General features: G+C 46.7%; 1 protein-coding gene across 1 annotated transcript; it reads right to left on the bottom strand.

Moving 5' to 3' along the window:
- Positions 1-1,003: 1,003 nt before the first annotated feature.
- Positions 1,004-8,469, bottom strand: FKBP11 (FKBP prolyl isomerase 11). The gene is made up of 6 exons (XM_063119784.1): positions 8,253-8,469; positions 7,703-7,768; positions 5,609-5,696; positions 5,247-5,280; positions 3,025-3,095; positions 1,004-1,243 (listed from the first exon to the last, which is right to left on the bottom strand). The coding sequence occupies exons 1-6, from the start codon at positions 8,403-8,405 to the stop codon at positions 1,026-1,028; spliced, it is 630 nt and encodes a 209-aa protein (XP_062975854.1). The 5' UTR covers positions 8,406-8,469; the 3' UTR covers positions 1,004-1,025.
- Between the last annotated feature and the right edge of the window lie 5,847 nt (positions 8,470-14,316).

Here is a 14,316-nt window from a genome sequence, read left to right on the forward strand (position 1 = left end):
TGTATCCACATCCACCAGCAGCCCCCGTGCCTACGTGCAGGCTTCTTTAAAAGACACACACATGAACCCAGCCTTTCGTGGGATGGCTGCTTTGGTGCAAAGGCAATAGGAGAAAACGGGTTTGGAACTTGCTTGGGCTCTGATCAGTTCGTGCACAGTTCCTTTTCCCCTGTCTTCTCTTTCTTTGTTGCATTTGTATTTAATTCTTCTTCCAAGAGTTCAGAGCAGAATATAGGGGAGGGGTGTGTGTGTCAAGCTCATAGTGGAGGCACAGCCCTGAGGACATGAGGTGCACTGAACCCTCCAAAAAGCTGTTGGCAGCCTCATAAGCAGGCACGTGTCCTGTGAACGGTTGTGTTCAGCAGTGGGGCGTCACTGCTGTTCTGTACTACAAGCTAATATATATAGGGTGCCAGAACGCACACAACTACTCGAACCACTAGTGGAGAAGGATGGCACCCTATATAAGTCATTTAAAAACTACTGCCTTCTATTTGTTTCTGTACTACAAGCTTACATCAAATTTATAAGAGTTTAACTTACATAACCTCAACCCTGAAATGTAACTGACATTACACTATGAAATGTCAGTTCATAGTGTAAATGAAGGCTTACAAAAGCCTTCCTGTCCTCTGTTTCAGGCGCGATCTATACTAAAGATGTACACGATTAATGGGAATTCTAAACTTTTTTCAATGGTTAATGAGCAAGTACTGCTCACGATATATTTCCTAGCTGGCCCTCAGTGCTTTACCAGTGACAATCTGCAGAAATAAGCGATCTTGCATTAAAGTACTTGACTTGATTGTTTATGGAAAAGGCATTCAATATAATACCTTCTGTGTATCCTTTCCTGGTGAAATGATTTCCTTGCTGGAGGATGTCCAATCTGCACCTGCCTTCCCTAATCTGTGTGTGTGTGTGTGAGAGAGAGAGAGAGAGAGAGAGAGAGAGTAAAACCGAGCACTTTTCATCCCACAATAGAAGCAGCCACAAAGCCATGTTGAAAAAAATGAGGAACAGCTTTATTTCTTCTTGGCCTTGTTTCTCTTCTCCTCCTTGAGTTTCTTCTTGGACACACGGGGTGCCTGGGCCTTGTGGTAGAGGTGGTAGCCAATAAGCCCCAACAGCCCTGGAACAAGCACAAGGCATAGCAGGGGCAGCACATCGTTGAACAGCTTCTGCCCGTAGCCGGCTCTGGAGAGTCCTAACAGCTCCACCTCGAACTGCAGTACGGCATCCGCTGGAAAGAGGAAGGAGTTCTGTAAAGCAAGGCTGTGGCTGTGGGGAAAGGCGGCTGGTAGGCAAGAAAACAATATTCCAGGACTAGGGCTAGAAGCATCCTCTCCACAGGAAGTCTGGCACGCCAGTATAATTCATCCATGGTAGCTAGACGAGCACAACCAAAGGTTTGTGCCATTGCAGGTACAGCAGTGCTTATGCCAGGCAAGGGAGGCAGAGGCCTCCAGAGCAGTTTCCCTGTTCCAGGCAAACCCACCCTCCAGCCCTTTTATCCAAGGCTGAGGAGCACAGGGCCTCTTACTTCAGCCCCACTCTAGGTGCCAGCAACGCACCCAAATTCCTAACCCAACTGGCCAGAAGTGTCATATTGAGGTGGATGCATTTGCAGCCACATTTTCTCCCTAATGGACACTGAATGCATCCCTTTGGTGCTTCTCTTTTTCTCACCATCCCAATTCCCAGCACAGCTTGCTTCATGTTGCTCTCCTAAATGTTCTCCCACCCATTCAGCACTCTTGCATTTGATTTCTTTTAAAGTGCCATCTTTGCCTGCATTAAATCCACCTAGAAATATGAGCCGTGGGCTCAGCCCAGTAAGCTCTAATGTTCAAGTTCAGCCCTGGAAATTGTGAAGTGATAATAAAGGAGAGTGCTTCTGAGGACATGCAGACTATTTTTTTCTTTCACCATTGACCAAGTGTAGTCATTCTCCACACATCTGAGCTGGCTCTGTCACTCAGCAGGGTGAAATAAGCTGCTTTAGGAGGCACCATGGAAGGGGAGATATAGATCATGGTAGGAATTGATGTCTGAACAACTCCATCAAGACTTTTTAAAGTGTTGGCCCTAGCAGAGGGCATTTCGTCTCCGCTTCAGGTAGGAAAATTTCTTGAGCCGACACTACTTTCAAGCAGGCTTCAGGCCTAGTTCCACTTTCTAGAAATCGACCCCCTGCCTACTTACTTGCTGCCTCATGGTGGACAGGAAATGGGAGAAGCAGATGAAAGGTTCTTAATACTTTTCTTTTTAAAAAAGGGTACTTTTCTTTTTAAAAAGAAAAGATTGTGGTAGAGAAATTCTTTTTAATGATACTGTGCTCCTGACCTACATCTTCCTCATGCAGCCATGCAGCGACATTTGACATCTATTAATGCAAAATCACAATGCAAAATCACCCCACAAATCAGTTTCTTTCTAGAGTCTCCTCTGCTCCTCAACCCCAAATCAGAACAATGTGCCTTCTGAACCACCCTAAGGCAGAAATGTTGAACCTCTTTCAGCCTGAGGGCTGAAGCTCATTTCAGAGAAACCCTTTGGGGCCACGTTCCGGTGGTGGGCGGGGCTGAAGGCAAAAGGGGCAGGGCCAAAATACCCCAAACACCAGCCCTATTTTAGCTTAAACATCTTACTGTTTTATATTGTATGATTTTATTTGTATGCCGCCCTGAAATCCTAGTGATATAGGGCGGGATACAAATGTTTTAAATAAATAAATACTGCCAGTAACTAAGTTTTAGGAGAGGCATTTTAAAATGGGGGGAAATGTATAAAGTCAGGAAATTGCCAAACAAGTAGTGGTCAGGGGAACCCTGGGGTGGGGGCAGATTGGTACCCCAGGAGATCCAAATTTGGCCCCTGGGTCTGATGTTCTGCACCCCTGCCCTAAGACAATAGAAGGAGATGGGCCTGCCTAGAAGAACGCCCCACCCCGGTTCTGTGTTATGCCGTGTCAAGATGTCCTACTGAAAGGTTGCTGAGTAGGCGCTCGTGACCGGATCCTACCTGGGATGGCTGGTGGGGAACCTCGTTTGCCATATGCCAGCTGAGGGGGGATGATGACTCTTCGTTTCTCCCTACCAGAAAAAGAAAAGGATCACATCAGTATTTGAGGACGGGATGTTTGTGCACAAAGTTGTTGACTTCAGTGGGATTTATCAAAGGGAACTGATATTAGGAACCAATAAACCAGGCTCAGAATTATACACTGCAGTTAATCAAGCTATTTTCTGGGCGGGAGGGAACAGGGTTCAGGGAGAGGCCGGACGGAGATGTAAAGAACTTGTTCTTGCTGGATCTCCTAGCTTCATGTTGGTGCTCATGGTTACGTCACTGGAGCGAGGGGCTCTTGAATTTTATCATAGTGAACCTTGCCAAGTGAGAAATGAAGGGTTGGGGTCTCTGAGTGTAATAAGTGACTAGCACATCAGTATTATTTAACTAGGATTAAATAAATAATATAAGGGAAGAAATTGGATTGCATTAAACAAGTATTTTAGGGAAAGATCCCAAATAAGCAAAATCATCCTATATCTATGTATTTCTCCATTAACTCCCAGCAGCAGTGTATATCTACATTAAATATATACATCAGTTTTATACCAGTTTCACTGTCACAACCTCCCCTGCCCCATCCAGGAATCCTGGGAATTGCAGTTTTCTGAACCTGCTGAAAATGTACTAATAGAGAATTGTATTAGAGAACAGTAGCACAGTTCCTGGGAGAAAAGGTAATGGGTTAAATTCAACATCGTGCTAGCAAGTCTGCTAGTGTTACGGGACTTTCTCCCTCACTCTTCCCCGCTGCAGCCCTCTGTGCCCCCTTAAATTTGTTCTGGAGGGTTTCACAGCCCTCCGGTGCAGATTTTGAAAGTGCATGGAGGGCTCTGAGGGGTATAGAGAATCACCCCTCTTCTGGTGGAACTGCTTCTATCAGCAGAATGATAGTGTTGGATCCAACTCAAGGACAATTCAAGTGGTTTAACAGTGCAGTCCTGTACAGGTCTACTCAGAAGCAAGTCTCACTGAATCCAAAGGATTAATCAGTGATAAGTGAGTATAGGATTGGATCCTAAGTCTGTAGCGTATATATATACCCAGAGAGAAACAACGCAAAAATCCTCTGGCCCTGTCTATTGGCCAAAGGACTAAGAGCCACTAGGACTTTGTATGTCCTGCCTCCTAGGAAAAGCATTGCGACCAGATGAAGACTAGCCTAGCTCCGTCCATCAGCCAGAAAATTATTATTATTATTTCCCGCCTTTTTCCCAGTACTGGGACTCAAGGAGGTTTACAAGATTAAAACATGTACAATTAAAACATATAAATATAAGTTACAAAAGTTGAAATAGAATTAAACCTACAGTAAAAGTTATACTTGTTAAAGAAGTTAAAAACTGTAACAGGTTAAAGGGGGGATCCAATACATTAACACAGGTCCAGTACAGTTCCAAACGCCTGTTGAAACAAAAAAGTTTTTGCCTGCCTCTGAAACTGTAGCACGGAGGGAGCCAGCCTACCCTCCCTGGGAAGGGAGTTCCAGAGCCTTGGAGCAGCCACCAAGAAGGCCCTCTCCTGCGTCTCCATCAGGCATGCCTGGGATGTTGGTGGGAGTGAGAGAAAGCCCTCCCCAGAAGATCTCAGAGCACGGATGGGCTCATATGAGAGAATACGGTTTTTCAGATAATCTGGACCTGAGCCGTAGAGGGCTTTATAGGGGATAACCAGCACTTTGAATTGGGCCCAGAAACAGACCAGAAGCCAGTGAAGCTGTTTTAATGGGGAAGGAGCCCCTCACCTGCCTAAAAGTACTCTGCCTCCCAACTGCCAGTTGCCATAGGACTGAAGGGAAGCAGGCCCTGTGGCTTCATCCATCAGTCATGGGACAAAGGGCTGCCAGGTTCTAGGTGGAGTGTGGCCGATTTGTTTCCTATTACTGCAATTTGTTGTAAGCTCTCTTGAGCACCACTCGATTGAAAGGCAGCATATTCATCTATAATAATAATAATAATAATAATAATAATAATAATAATAATAATAATATATTTGTTACAGAATCGAGTCGGAGTACAACACAAATGCAAACATCACAAAATACATATAATTAAAATAAAATAAATGCATCTTTTTCAATGCCAGCTGAAACTAGTGTGGTGCCAAGTTGGGAAATGGCTGGATTCAGAGGTGGTGACCTAGGCTGCAAGCCAAGCACTTTGGAGGTTACTTACCCAACGCACATTTCCAGCAGACTCTGTTCTAAGCCTGAATAAAAGAAACAAAACACACACATGAGAACTCGCTTCCTGCCAATTTAAATGGTAAATCTGTCTAGGCACTATTATTTCAGAGTGCAGGTAGGGGCTGATGTGAGTGCATCTGATTTTTTCAAAATGCAGTTCCCTGCATTTGTCTCTGTTGACATTCATTTTGCTGATAAAAGATGAGATCAAAAGGGTGGGGGAGGGGGAAATGTGACCAAATAGTGACAGATGCTCCTTTGGACAAGGTCCAGGAGAGGAAACAAAATGTTTATGCTCCAACTCTTGTGCATTTCCCTGCGCATATAGTCACACAAATGCCGGAGGTGTACCTGGAATGACTTGTTTTTTGCCCAGCTCCACTTGCAATGGGTCACGGGAAAGCGAGGTATCAATAATGCGTCCATCTTCAAGGCTACCCTGCAATGAAACAACACCATGCATGATGGGTGTGGATTTAGGGCAGAATCCTATGCATGCTAGGCAGGAAAAAGTCCTACAACTGCCCACTGGCTGGGGCATGGTGGAAGTTGTAGGAGTTTTTTCTGTCTAAATATGCGTAGGATTGTGCCTTTATTAACTCCGCTGGTGCCGACAGAGCTGACACAGCTGCTGCTTGCCCTATTCCTAGACTGTAAAAAATAAATCCAGAGGAAGTGCTAAAGCGTGTTGTTCTGAGACAAAGGGAACATCACAGTGCCAAAGTTGAAAAAGGGGGTTGGTGGCAATTTTAGCTGTGAAAATGTAACTTTCCACTATTTTTAAAACAACTACTAACAAGCTGCAAGGAGCAAATACCGTCTTAGGAAAGGCATTCCGGACATCAGGAAAAACTTCCTGACTATTAGAGCAGTACAACAATGGAACCAGTTACCTAGGGAGGTCGTAGGCTCTCCCACACTAGAGGCCTTCAAGAGGCAGCTGGACAACCGGATGCTTTAAGGTGGATTCCTGCATTGAGCAGGGGGTTGGACTCGATGGCATTATAGGCCCCTTCCAACTCTACTATTCTATGATCTGCTAGCACAAGAACAGCCCTGCTGGATCAGACCAAGGGTCCATCTAGTCCAGCATGCTGTTCACACCAGCTGCCCACAGGAAACGCACAAGCAGGACGCGGTGCAACAGCACCGTCCCGCCCATGTTCCCCAGCAACTGGTGTATATAGGCTTACTGCCTTTGATACTGGAGGTAGCACTTAGCCATCAGGAATAGTAGCCATTGATTGCCTTCTCCTCCAAGAATTTATCCAACCCCCTTTTAAAGCCATCCAAATTGGTGGCCATCACCACATCTTGTGGTAGCAAATTCCATAATTTAACTATGCGCTGTGTGAAAAAGTACTTCCTTTTATCTGTCCTGAATCTCCCACCAATCAACTTCATGGAATGACCCCAGGTTCTAGTACTGAGAGGGAGAAAAAGGTCTCCCTATCCACCTTCCCCACACCATGCAAAATTCTGTACGTCCCTGTCTCCCCTGAGCCTCCGTTTCCACAAGCTAAACAATCTCAGCTGATGTGAACTTCCCTCATAGGGGAATTGCTCCAGCCCCTTGATCACTTTAGTTGCCCTTTTCTGCACCTTTTCCCCGCTCTACAATTATCTGCTCTCCCTTCCTCTCTCACACACCTGATGGGATGCTTCTTCTGCAACAATGTCATGCACATGCATCATCTAAAATCGAAGGGGAAAAGCCCCCTGGACCAAAGCATGTTCTAGGCTGCCTGCTAAGTCCACATGGCATCAGCCAAACCTACTGGGCCTCAGCGTCACACCAGATGGCCCGGGAGGATGTCCCTTACTGTAGGGTGATCATATGGAAAGGAGGACAGGGCTCCTGTATCTTTAACAGTTGTCATGAAAAGGTAATTTCAGCAGGGGTCATTTGTATGCATGCAGCACCTGGGGAAATTCCCTCTTCATTACAATACTTAAAGCTGCAGGAGCCCTGCCCTCTTTTGTATCTAGTCAGTCTAGTATAGCTCCTGAAGCTTTAATTGTTGTGATGAAGAGGGAATTTCCCCAGGTGCTGCATGCATACAAATAACACTAGCTGAAATCCCCTCTTCATCACAACTGTTAAAGATACCGGAGCCCTGTCCTCCTTTCTTATGGTCACCCTACCTTACTGCTGCTGCACATCGATGGGGAAGGTGCCAGATGGCTGCTGGTGGTGGCGGAGGCGGGAAGCGGCAACTTCAAAGACACTTGCCCGCCCTTGCTGATCTTTCATTGGGTTCTTGAGTATTTCTGAGCAGCTGGTCTCTACACAGAGCGCAGGACGCGGAAGGGCGGAGACCAGCGAAGCCCCGCCCCGAGCGGCAGGGAAACCCAGCGGGAGGCGGCAATGCTGACGTGTTCGTGCCACTTCTCTTTTCTCCGCTGGCGGCGCGCCCGCCCGCCCCGCTCCCTTACTTGACTTACCGTGTAGTGGATTTGAATGGTGTCGCCTATCGCCGAGCGCTCCGTGCAGCCGTCGGGGGGCGCCACCTGCGAAGATGGGAGAGAGCGAGAGGCGTGGAAGGGGGCAACGCTGCGTACCTCACTCCTCCCGGCTGTGAAACAGGGTGCCGGAGCGTCTGTGGGAGGCTCAGCTGCCGGCCCGCAAGAGCAGCCTTCTCCAACCTGGCGCCCTTCGGGCGTGTTGGACTACAACTCCCAGGATTCCCGAGCATTGGCCATGCTGGTTGGGGCTGATGGGAGCTGACGGCCTAAACAGCAGGAGGGCATCAGGTTGAGGAAGGCTTCCCGAGAGACACGCGTCTGATGGAGGGTTGCCTTTTTTGTGCGTGCACCGCCCCCAGCCCCACCCCACTAGGATTTGATCGTGCATAAGGCTGAGGAAGAAGCCTACTCTCCTCAGCTGCTGTGGGGCAGCAGGATCCCGTTCCCCTTAGCTGTCATCTTGGGCAAGCAGAGAGGCTGCTTAGAGGCGCGCCGTCCAGGTCGCCAGCCCGGCCACGCACACACTCACCAGGGTCTCCAGCTGCAGCGTCTGGAGCGGAGTTTCGCTTTTGCTCTCCTGCGCGGCGTCCTCCTCTTCCTGTGCCCGGCTCCGAGTCCCACAGCCCACGAGGAGTAAGGCGAGGAAGGGAAAGAGCAGGCGGGCCCGGTGCCGAGGGAGCATGGCGACGGAGGCCCCCGCAGGCTGGTGGCAGAGAAAGTACGCGCAACTACGGCCCGGCTTACACCTAAGGCCAGGGGTGCCTCCTGGCGCCGCCCCCTGCTGCCCGCTTCCACGCCCCAGAGGAGGGAGCAAGCAAGGGCCCTCCTAGACCCGAGAGCGAGAGGCGCAGCCTATCAACCTCGGTCCTTGATTCCTTCGCGTGCAGCAGCTTAATCCGGACCGAGGGAGACACACACACACACGTGGTCAGCAACTCTTGCCTTTCGCGGGCACAGCGCCCACAGACAGTATACACGTGGCTAATTTGTGAAGAGAAGAGAAGTTCCACAGCTGAGGAAACTCGGACCGTGAAACTCAGAAGTGTGTAGGCCGGCTGTGGATATTAACCCTTTGCACATGCTCAGAGGCTCCCCCCTTCTTAATGTTGCTTCGCTCAAGTTTCAGAAGTCAGCTCTAGGTCTGAGAGAGAGCTTGTCCTAACGCTGAGCCTCATGTCAAATTAAGCACCATAGTGTTTCCATGCAGGTTGTTTTTGAGGCCCTTTGGCTCGATGATGGATCTTATATTATAAATCATTGTTATTATGGTTGGCACCCCTTGCCATGCTTTCCCCTACTGGCAGGGGACATGCTGCCAAGTGGAGAGGAGCACAAAACACTGCGGCACGAAGAAACAGGAGTGCAAGACACCATTGCCCCCCTCTTCCCCCTTCCCGTCTGCAGGCTGTCTCCACCCACCTTCGCCTCAGTTAGGGTGACCATATGAAAAGGATGACAGGGCTCCTGTATCTTTAACAGTTGTATTGAAAAGGGAATTTCAGCAGGTGGCATTTGTATATATGGGGAACCTGGGGGAATTCGTTCTTCATCGCAACAGTTAAAGCTGCAGGAGCCCGGCACTCTTTTAAATCAGGTCACTCTAGTATAGCTCCTGCACCTTTAACTGCTGCAATGAAGAGGAAATTTCACCAGGTTCCCCATATATACAAATGACACCTGCTGAAATTCCCTTTTCTGTGCAACTGTTAAAGATACAGGAGCCCTGTCCTTTTCATATGGTCACCCTACCTCAGTGCCTCACTCTGAGGGGCCCTTCGTGAGGGTGAGGCATTGACAGGAAGGCGGCCTTGGAGGCTGCCAGCAGCAGAGACAAGTCCCTGGGGCCTGTTCCCTGTTCTCATGAAGGCCCCTTGAAGCAAGGTAATTGGGCTGGGCAGGGTCCCCCAAAAGGCTCCCTCCCCGATGTGTACCATGTACATTGATGGCGCTATATAAATAAATAATACTAAGTACGTGTAATATCATCTGCACACATTCATCCCTGCCTACCTACATCTCTCCTTCTTTCCCTCTGTTGCAGGGGTGTTGAACGTCTTTCAGCCGGAGGGTCCAATTCCATTTCGGACAAGCTCTTGGAGGCCACATTCAAGTAGTAGGCAAGGATGAATGCAAAAGGGTTGGAGACACAATCTCTCTCCCTCTTTCACACACACACTCCAGTATACTGCAGTTTAAAGCTCTTACTGCCTGTAACGGAGGGCTCATCCACATGGGCACCTTGCACCTGGATTGCTTCGGAGTAGCAGCAGGTGATCTACACGACGCAGCCTCTACTTTGATGCAATAATAATAATAATAATATATCTTACCCGCCTCTCCGATTGGATTGAGGCAGGGAACAACAATAAGCATAAAATACATAAAATACTGATTAAAAACATGGTAAACACTGTTTAAAAACATCCTAAAAGCATCCTAAAAACATACTAAAATATCCAAAAATTCTACTGTATAGGGGAAGAGATCAGTCTTGACAGCCTTCTTGAATCCAGGGGCAAAGCCCCAAAGCTCTGCTCTAAAAAAGCTGGGGACTCACCCCCAACTTTTTTATCTTGGAGCAAGGCTCTGCACTTTTGTGGAGCCTTGTTAAGAAAAAAAAAGAAAAGAAATAAAGGGGGTGGGTGGAAATCCCAGTAGGGAGGGAGCACCCCATTCCCACCCCCTTGGTCCCCCCCCCCCCTAGCTGTAAATGCGATTCTTCTCATTTACAGCTTTTTTAAACAACAACAACAACACCCAGTCTGACTTTTTAAAAAACAAATCTACCATTCAAAGAGGAGGTACTGATGCTCCCAGGCACCCCAGGACTGGCGGCATTAGTGCTCACGTGGGCGGGTGCAACAGTGGCGGCGGGAAAGCCCACGTCTGCGCTCCTGGGCCGAGCCTTGGGAGAAACATTTAAACATTTTAGAATGGGGGAAAAAATCACACAAAAGCTGGGTCCTTGGCTGACATGGTGCAACACAGGAAGGGAGGCAACCAGGGGAAATCAGCACTAGACCACAGAACAAGCATTACATAAAAAGTTATGTTTTCTTACAAAATACAGAGAGGTTAGGGAATATATAAATTTGGTACAAAATAGATATGGAGGCTAGACAAACAGAGCATATCTCAGAGCTGCAGCTTATTTGATTAACTCTGTTAAGCAGTGCTGGGCAAGTTGTGGCCCTCCAGGAGGTATGACCTTTAACTCCCATCAACCCTAACCAGCATAGCCAATAGTGAGGGATGGTGGGAGCTGTAGGCCAAAGCAGCTAGAAGTTGCCCACCTCAGAGGAAGGAAACAAGGAATTCACCCACCTGGTGAAACGGGTAGCATTTGCACTGGGAATGAGATCCTTAACACCAAATATGGAGGTGAGAAGGCACTAAGGAAGTTAATGGACACCCCAGAGGCCTAAACGCTAAAGTTTTTGTGGCTCAGGCAAGTGGGTAGCACTGGTAGAAAAGCTTGCAGGTTGGAAAAGTGTGAGATTGGCCTGGTTCACACATTATAATCCTGTGTATGGGTTGAGGATGAGTTGTTGTTGAATTGTTTTCATGCAAATCCTGCACTCTGGTTTAACTATGGGTTGTTAACCACAAACAAACCAGGAAGGGAACCCATGGTTTGTTGTTGGGTTGTGAACTATGGGTTGTTCGTGGTTAACGACCCATAAAGTGTCATCACACGGGGGGAAATGCGTTTCCTTACTGTCGCTTCTCTGCCCACGTGTTTGTCCCTCAGTACTTCCTCTTTTGAATGAGGAAGTAAACAACATGCAACAGTGGACTGTTTTGGTCTCACTGCTTCTCCTGCACACAGCAGGAGATAGTGGCAACTTCCATCTCAAAAAATAAATCAGACTTACTGGGGTGTTTTTTGTGGCATGAAGAAGGCTAGAAGGGGTGAGAGGCACACGGGAAGCAGATGACATCAGGAGATGGACCTGTGAAAATCCATGAGTGCCCAGCAATGAGCGTGCAATAAAATGCTCGTCTGATGGAGCTCCTAACCTGTTGGCTGCATCTCTCCTTCAACCCCTAAGCAGCATAAGACATGTGGAAAGTAGCTTTCTTGGACTCCAGGCAATATATGAAAATAGATAGGCAGGCAGCCCCACACAAACTGCTGGTAGTATAAGCAATGCAAATGCCAACACACACAGCTTACAGTTACAGATGATTTCATGCACAAAACTGCAGAAAAGCTTTAGTTCAGACACATACTTTTACAGGCAGCTCGGCTTTGCCTGCGATTAAAGCTGACGTAGAAAGCAAACATGCCAGCTACAATGTCCTACCAGCAAACTGTTGCCAGATTGTCACCTTGACCATGTCCCAGGAACAGAGTCACTGTGAAAGATAAGGCAACTTCTGGGAGAGGGGACAAAAGATACGCCCCTGGTGTGGTGTTTGGAGGGTCTGCACAAAATGGGGTTGGAGGGGAGGGATCTTTGCCATACATTTCTAGAAAAGAGGAGCTGTAGCTCAAAGGTAGAGCTCATGCTTTCCCTGCAGATGGTCCCAGGTTCAATGCCCTGCATCTCCAGGTAGGGCTAGGAAAGAATCCTGCCTGAATCCCTGGAGAGTCACTGCTGCCAGTCAGTGTCGACAATACTGGGCTAGGTGGACCAAGGCTCAGTACAAGGCAGCTTCCTATGTCCCTAAAGTAAGGACAAGTCTGGATTTTAAAGTGAGCCCAGATGGTAGAAACTGCTGAGATTGCAACTCCCCTATGAGAGAGTTGCAACATTTTGGGCTCGTTAGCTTAGTAACAAAGGTGAATAAGTGGAGGACATAATATAGATAGATCAAATTATGCATTGTGTGGAAAGAGTAGATAGGGATACGTTTTTCTTCTCTCATCATAAAACACAGAGTTATCCCATAAAGCTGATTTGTGGGAGATTCAGGGCAGATAAAAGAAGTACTTCTTCACATAGCACATCATTAAACTTTGATGGAATTTTCTACCCCAAGATATAGTGATGCCCACTAAATTGGATGACTTTAAATTCATGGAAGATAAGGCTATCAATGGCTACTAGTCATGATGGCTGTATCTTGCATCCAGTATCAGAGGCAGTACAATAGCTGCTGGGAAAGGCAAACAATATGTGCTGATTGTGGGCTTCCTGTGGGCATCTCTGGGAACAAAACACTGAACCAGATAGACCTTTGACCTGATCCAGCATGGCTCTTCCTATGTGAGCGTTCAGAAAACAGGGAGTAGTTATTCCGTTCCAAATTGATCCCATGTGAAATATTGCAATCTTGTAAGTTATTACTTTCTGATTCTATTTTTTTATGCTACAGTTCAATGCATAGGAAAGCCCACCACACAGCAGTTAATAAAAAATTTAAAACTGCAATCCTCTGCCCCAGCAATAATAGAATACAAACACAATCAAATACACAATACATAGCTTCTTAGAGCCAGGATTCCTGCCCCCCCTATATAAGAATAGATGTGCTTAAAAGAGGTATTTACACATGGGTACACATGTTAATGTGGAAGTAAGTCACACAGTGTTTAATGGGGTTTACTCCAGATAAAAGTGTATAGGGTTGCAGATCCTAAATTGATGATTAAGAACTGGTTGTTCTTAAATTGATATAGGTTTGTTTTGAAATGTAGAACAGCTCCCTGTCTCATGCCGATCATATCCTTGAGCTTCTTGGAAGAACAATAAATCCAGCAATAAGGACATGGAGCTATAGTTCACTAACCATGAGAAATATCTGTGGGACTCTGTCTCACTGCTCCTTATTTATGGAACCGAACATATTACACGTTAGATCAATTTGCACACCATTTCATTAATTTGTAAGAAATATTTGTTTTATGTATTAGATAGGATTCTGTTTCTGTATAAAATATTGTCACAAATGTTGCATCACTGAGAAAAAACACACACTCAACATTACCAGGTAGTTGGTGGCAGTGTTATTATTGGAGAGGCACTGCAAACAACAGCAAAGTATCTTCACAACATTCCAGAGATTTGGCTTTACACTGCTGCCAACAACAACAACAAGAAGACTAGAATGGATTGTTCCAATTACCATTAATAGAAAGTCAACAATTACAAAAAGTCTAGCCAATTTTCCAATAAGCTGTAGTATGGTACTGCCACCACTATGTGGCAGCAAAACATCAAGGATACTGTCCTCGTTCTTTTCCTGGGAAATGGAATAAGCAATCTTCAGCTAAAAGACTCTGCCAATTCATGTCTGACTTCCAACTGGAGTTTGTCCATCAGTGCTGGAGTGGTTAAATTTAGAAGTACAGGTGCTCATCATCACAGAATGTGTGTGTATATGTAGGTGAGTATGAGCATCCACAAAAAAATCTTCAGCCAGCTGAAATGTAGCCTTTAGCTTTCGATTAGAAATAGAAACCATCTTGCAAAGAAGTTTAGCTATTTAATCTGCTAGAGTGAAGTAGGGGCATTGTCAAAGAAAAGGTTCTACTTCCCTATTTCCCTCACCCTCAGTCTTCCCCTATGCTAATCAGTCATAAACAGTTGCAAAACTTTAAAGCCTTGTTATCACCACTTTCTCTTGCCAGAAAAAGGAGGGTCTTT

This window comes from Elgaria multicarinata, chromosome 3, assembly GCF_023053635.1.
Source record: "Elgaria multicarinata webbii isolate HBS135686 ecotype San Diego chromosome 3, rElgMul1.1.pri, whole genome shotgun sequence".
Taxonomy (NCBI): Eukaryota; Metazoa; Chordata; class Lepidosauria; order Squamata; family Anguidae; genus Elgaria; species Elgaria multicarinata.

What these genes read in the sequence shown, in the direction of transcription:
- FKBP11 (XM_063119784.1), bottom strand. Translation starts at nt 8,405, where the DNA reads ATGCTCCCTCGGCACCGGGCCCGCCTGCTCTTTCCCTTCCTCGCCTTA. An exon ending in CCATTCAAATCCACTACACG is followed by an intron (nt 5,697 to 7,702) that starts GTAAGTCAAGTA and finishes GTTTCATTGCAG; the next exon opens with GGTAGCCTTGAAGATGGACG. An exon ending in CTGCTGGAAATGTGCGTTGG is followed by an intron (nt 3,096 to 5,246) that starts GTAAGTAACCTC and finishes TTTTTCTGGTAG; the next exon opens with GGAGAAACGAAGAGTCATCA.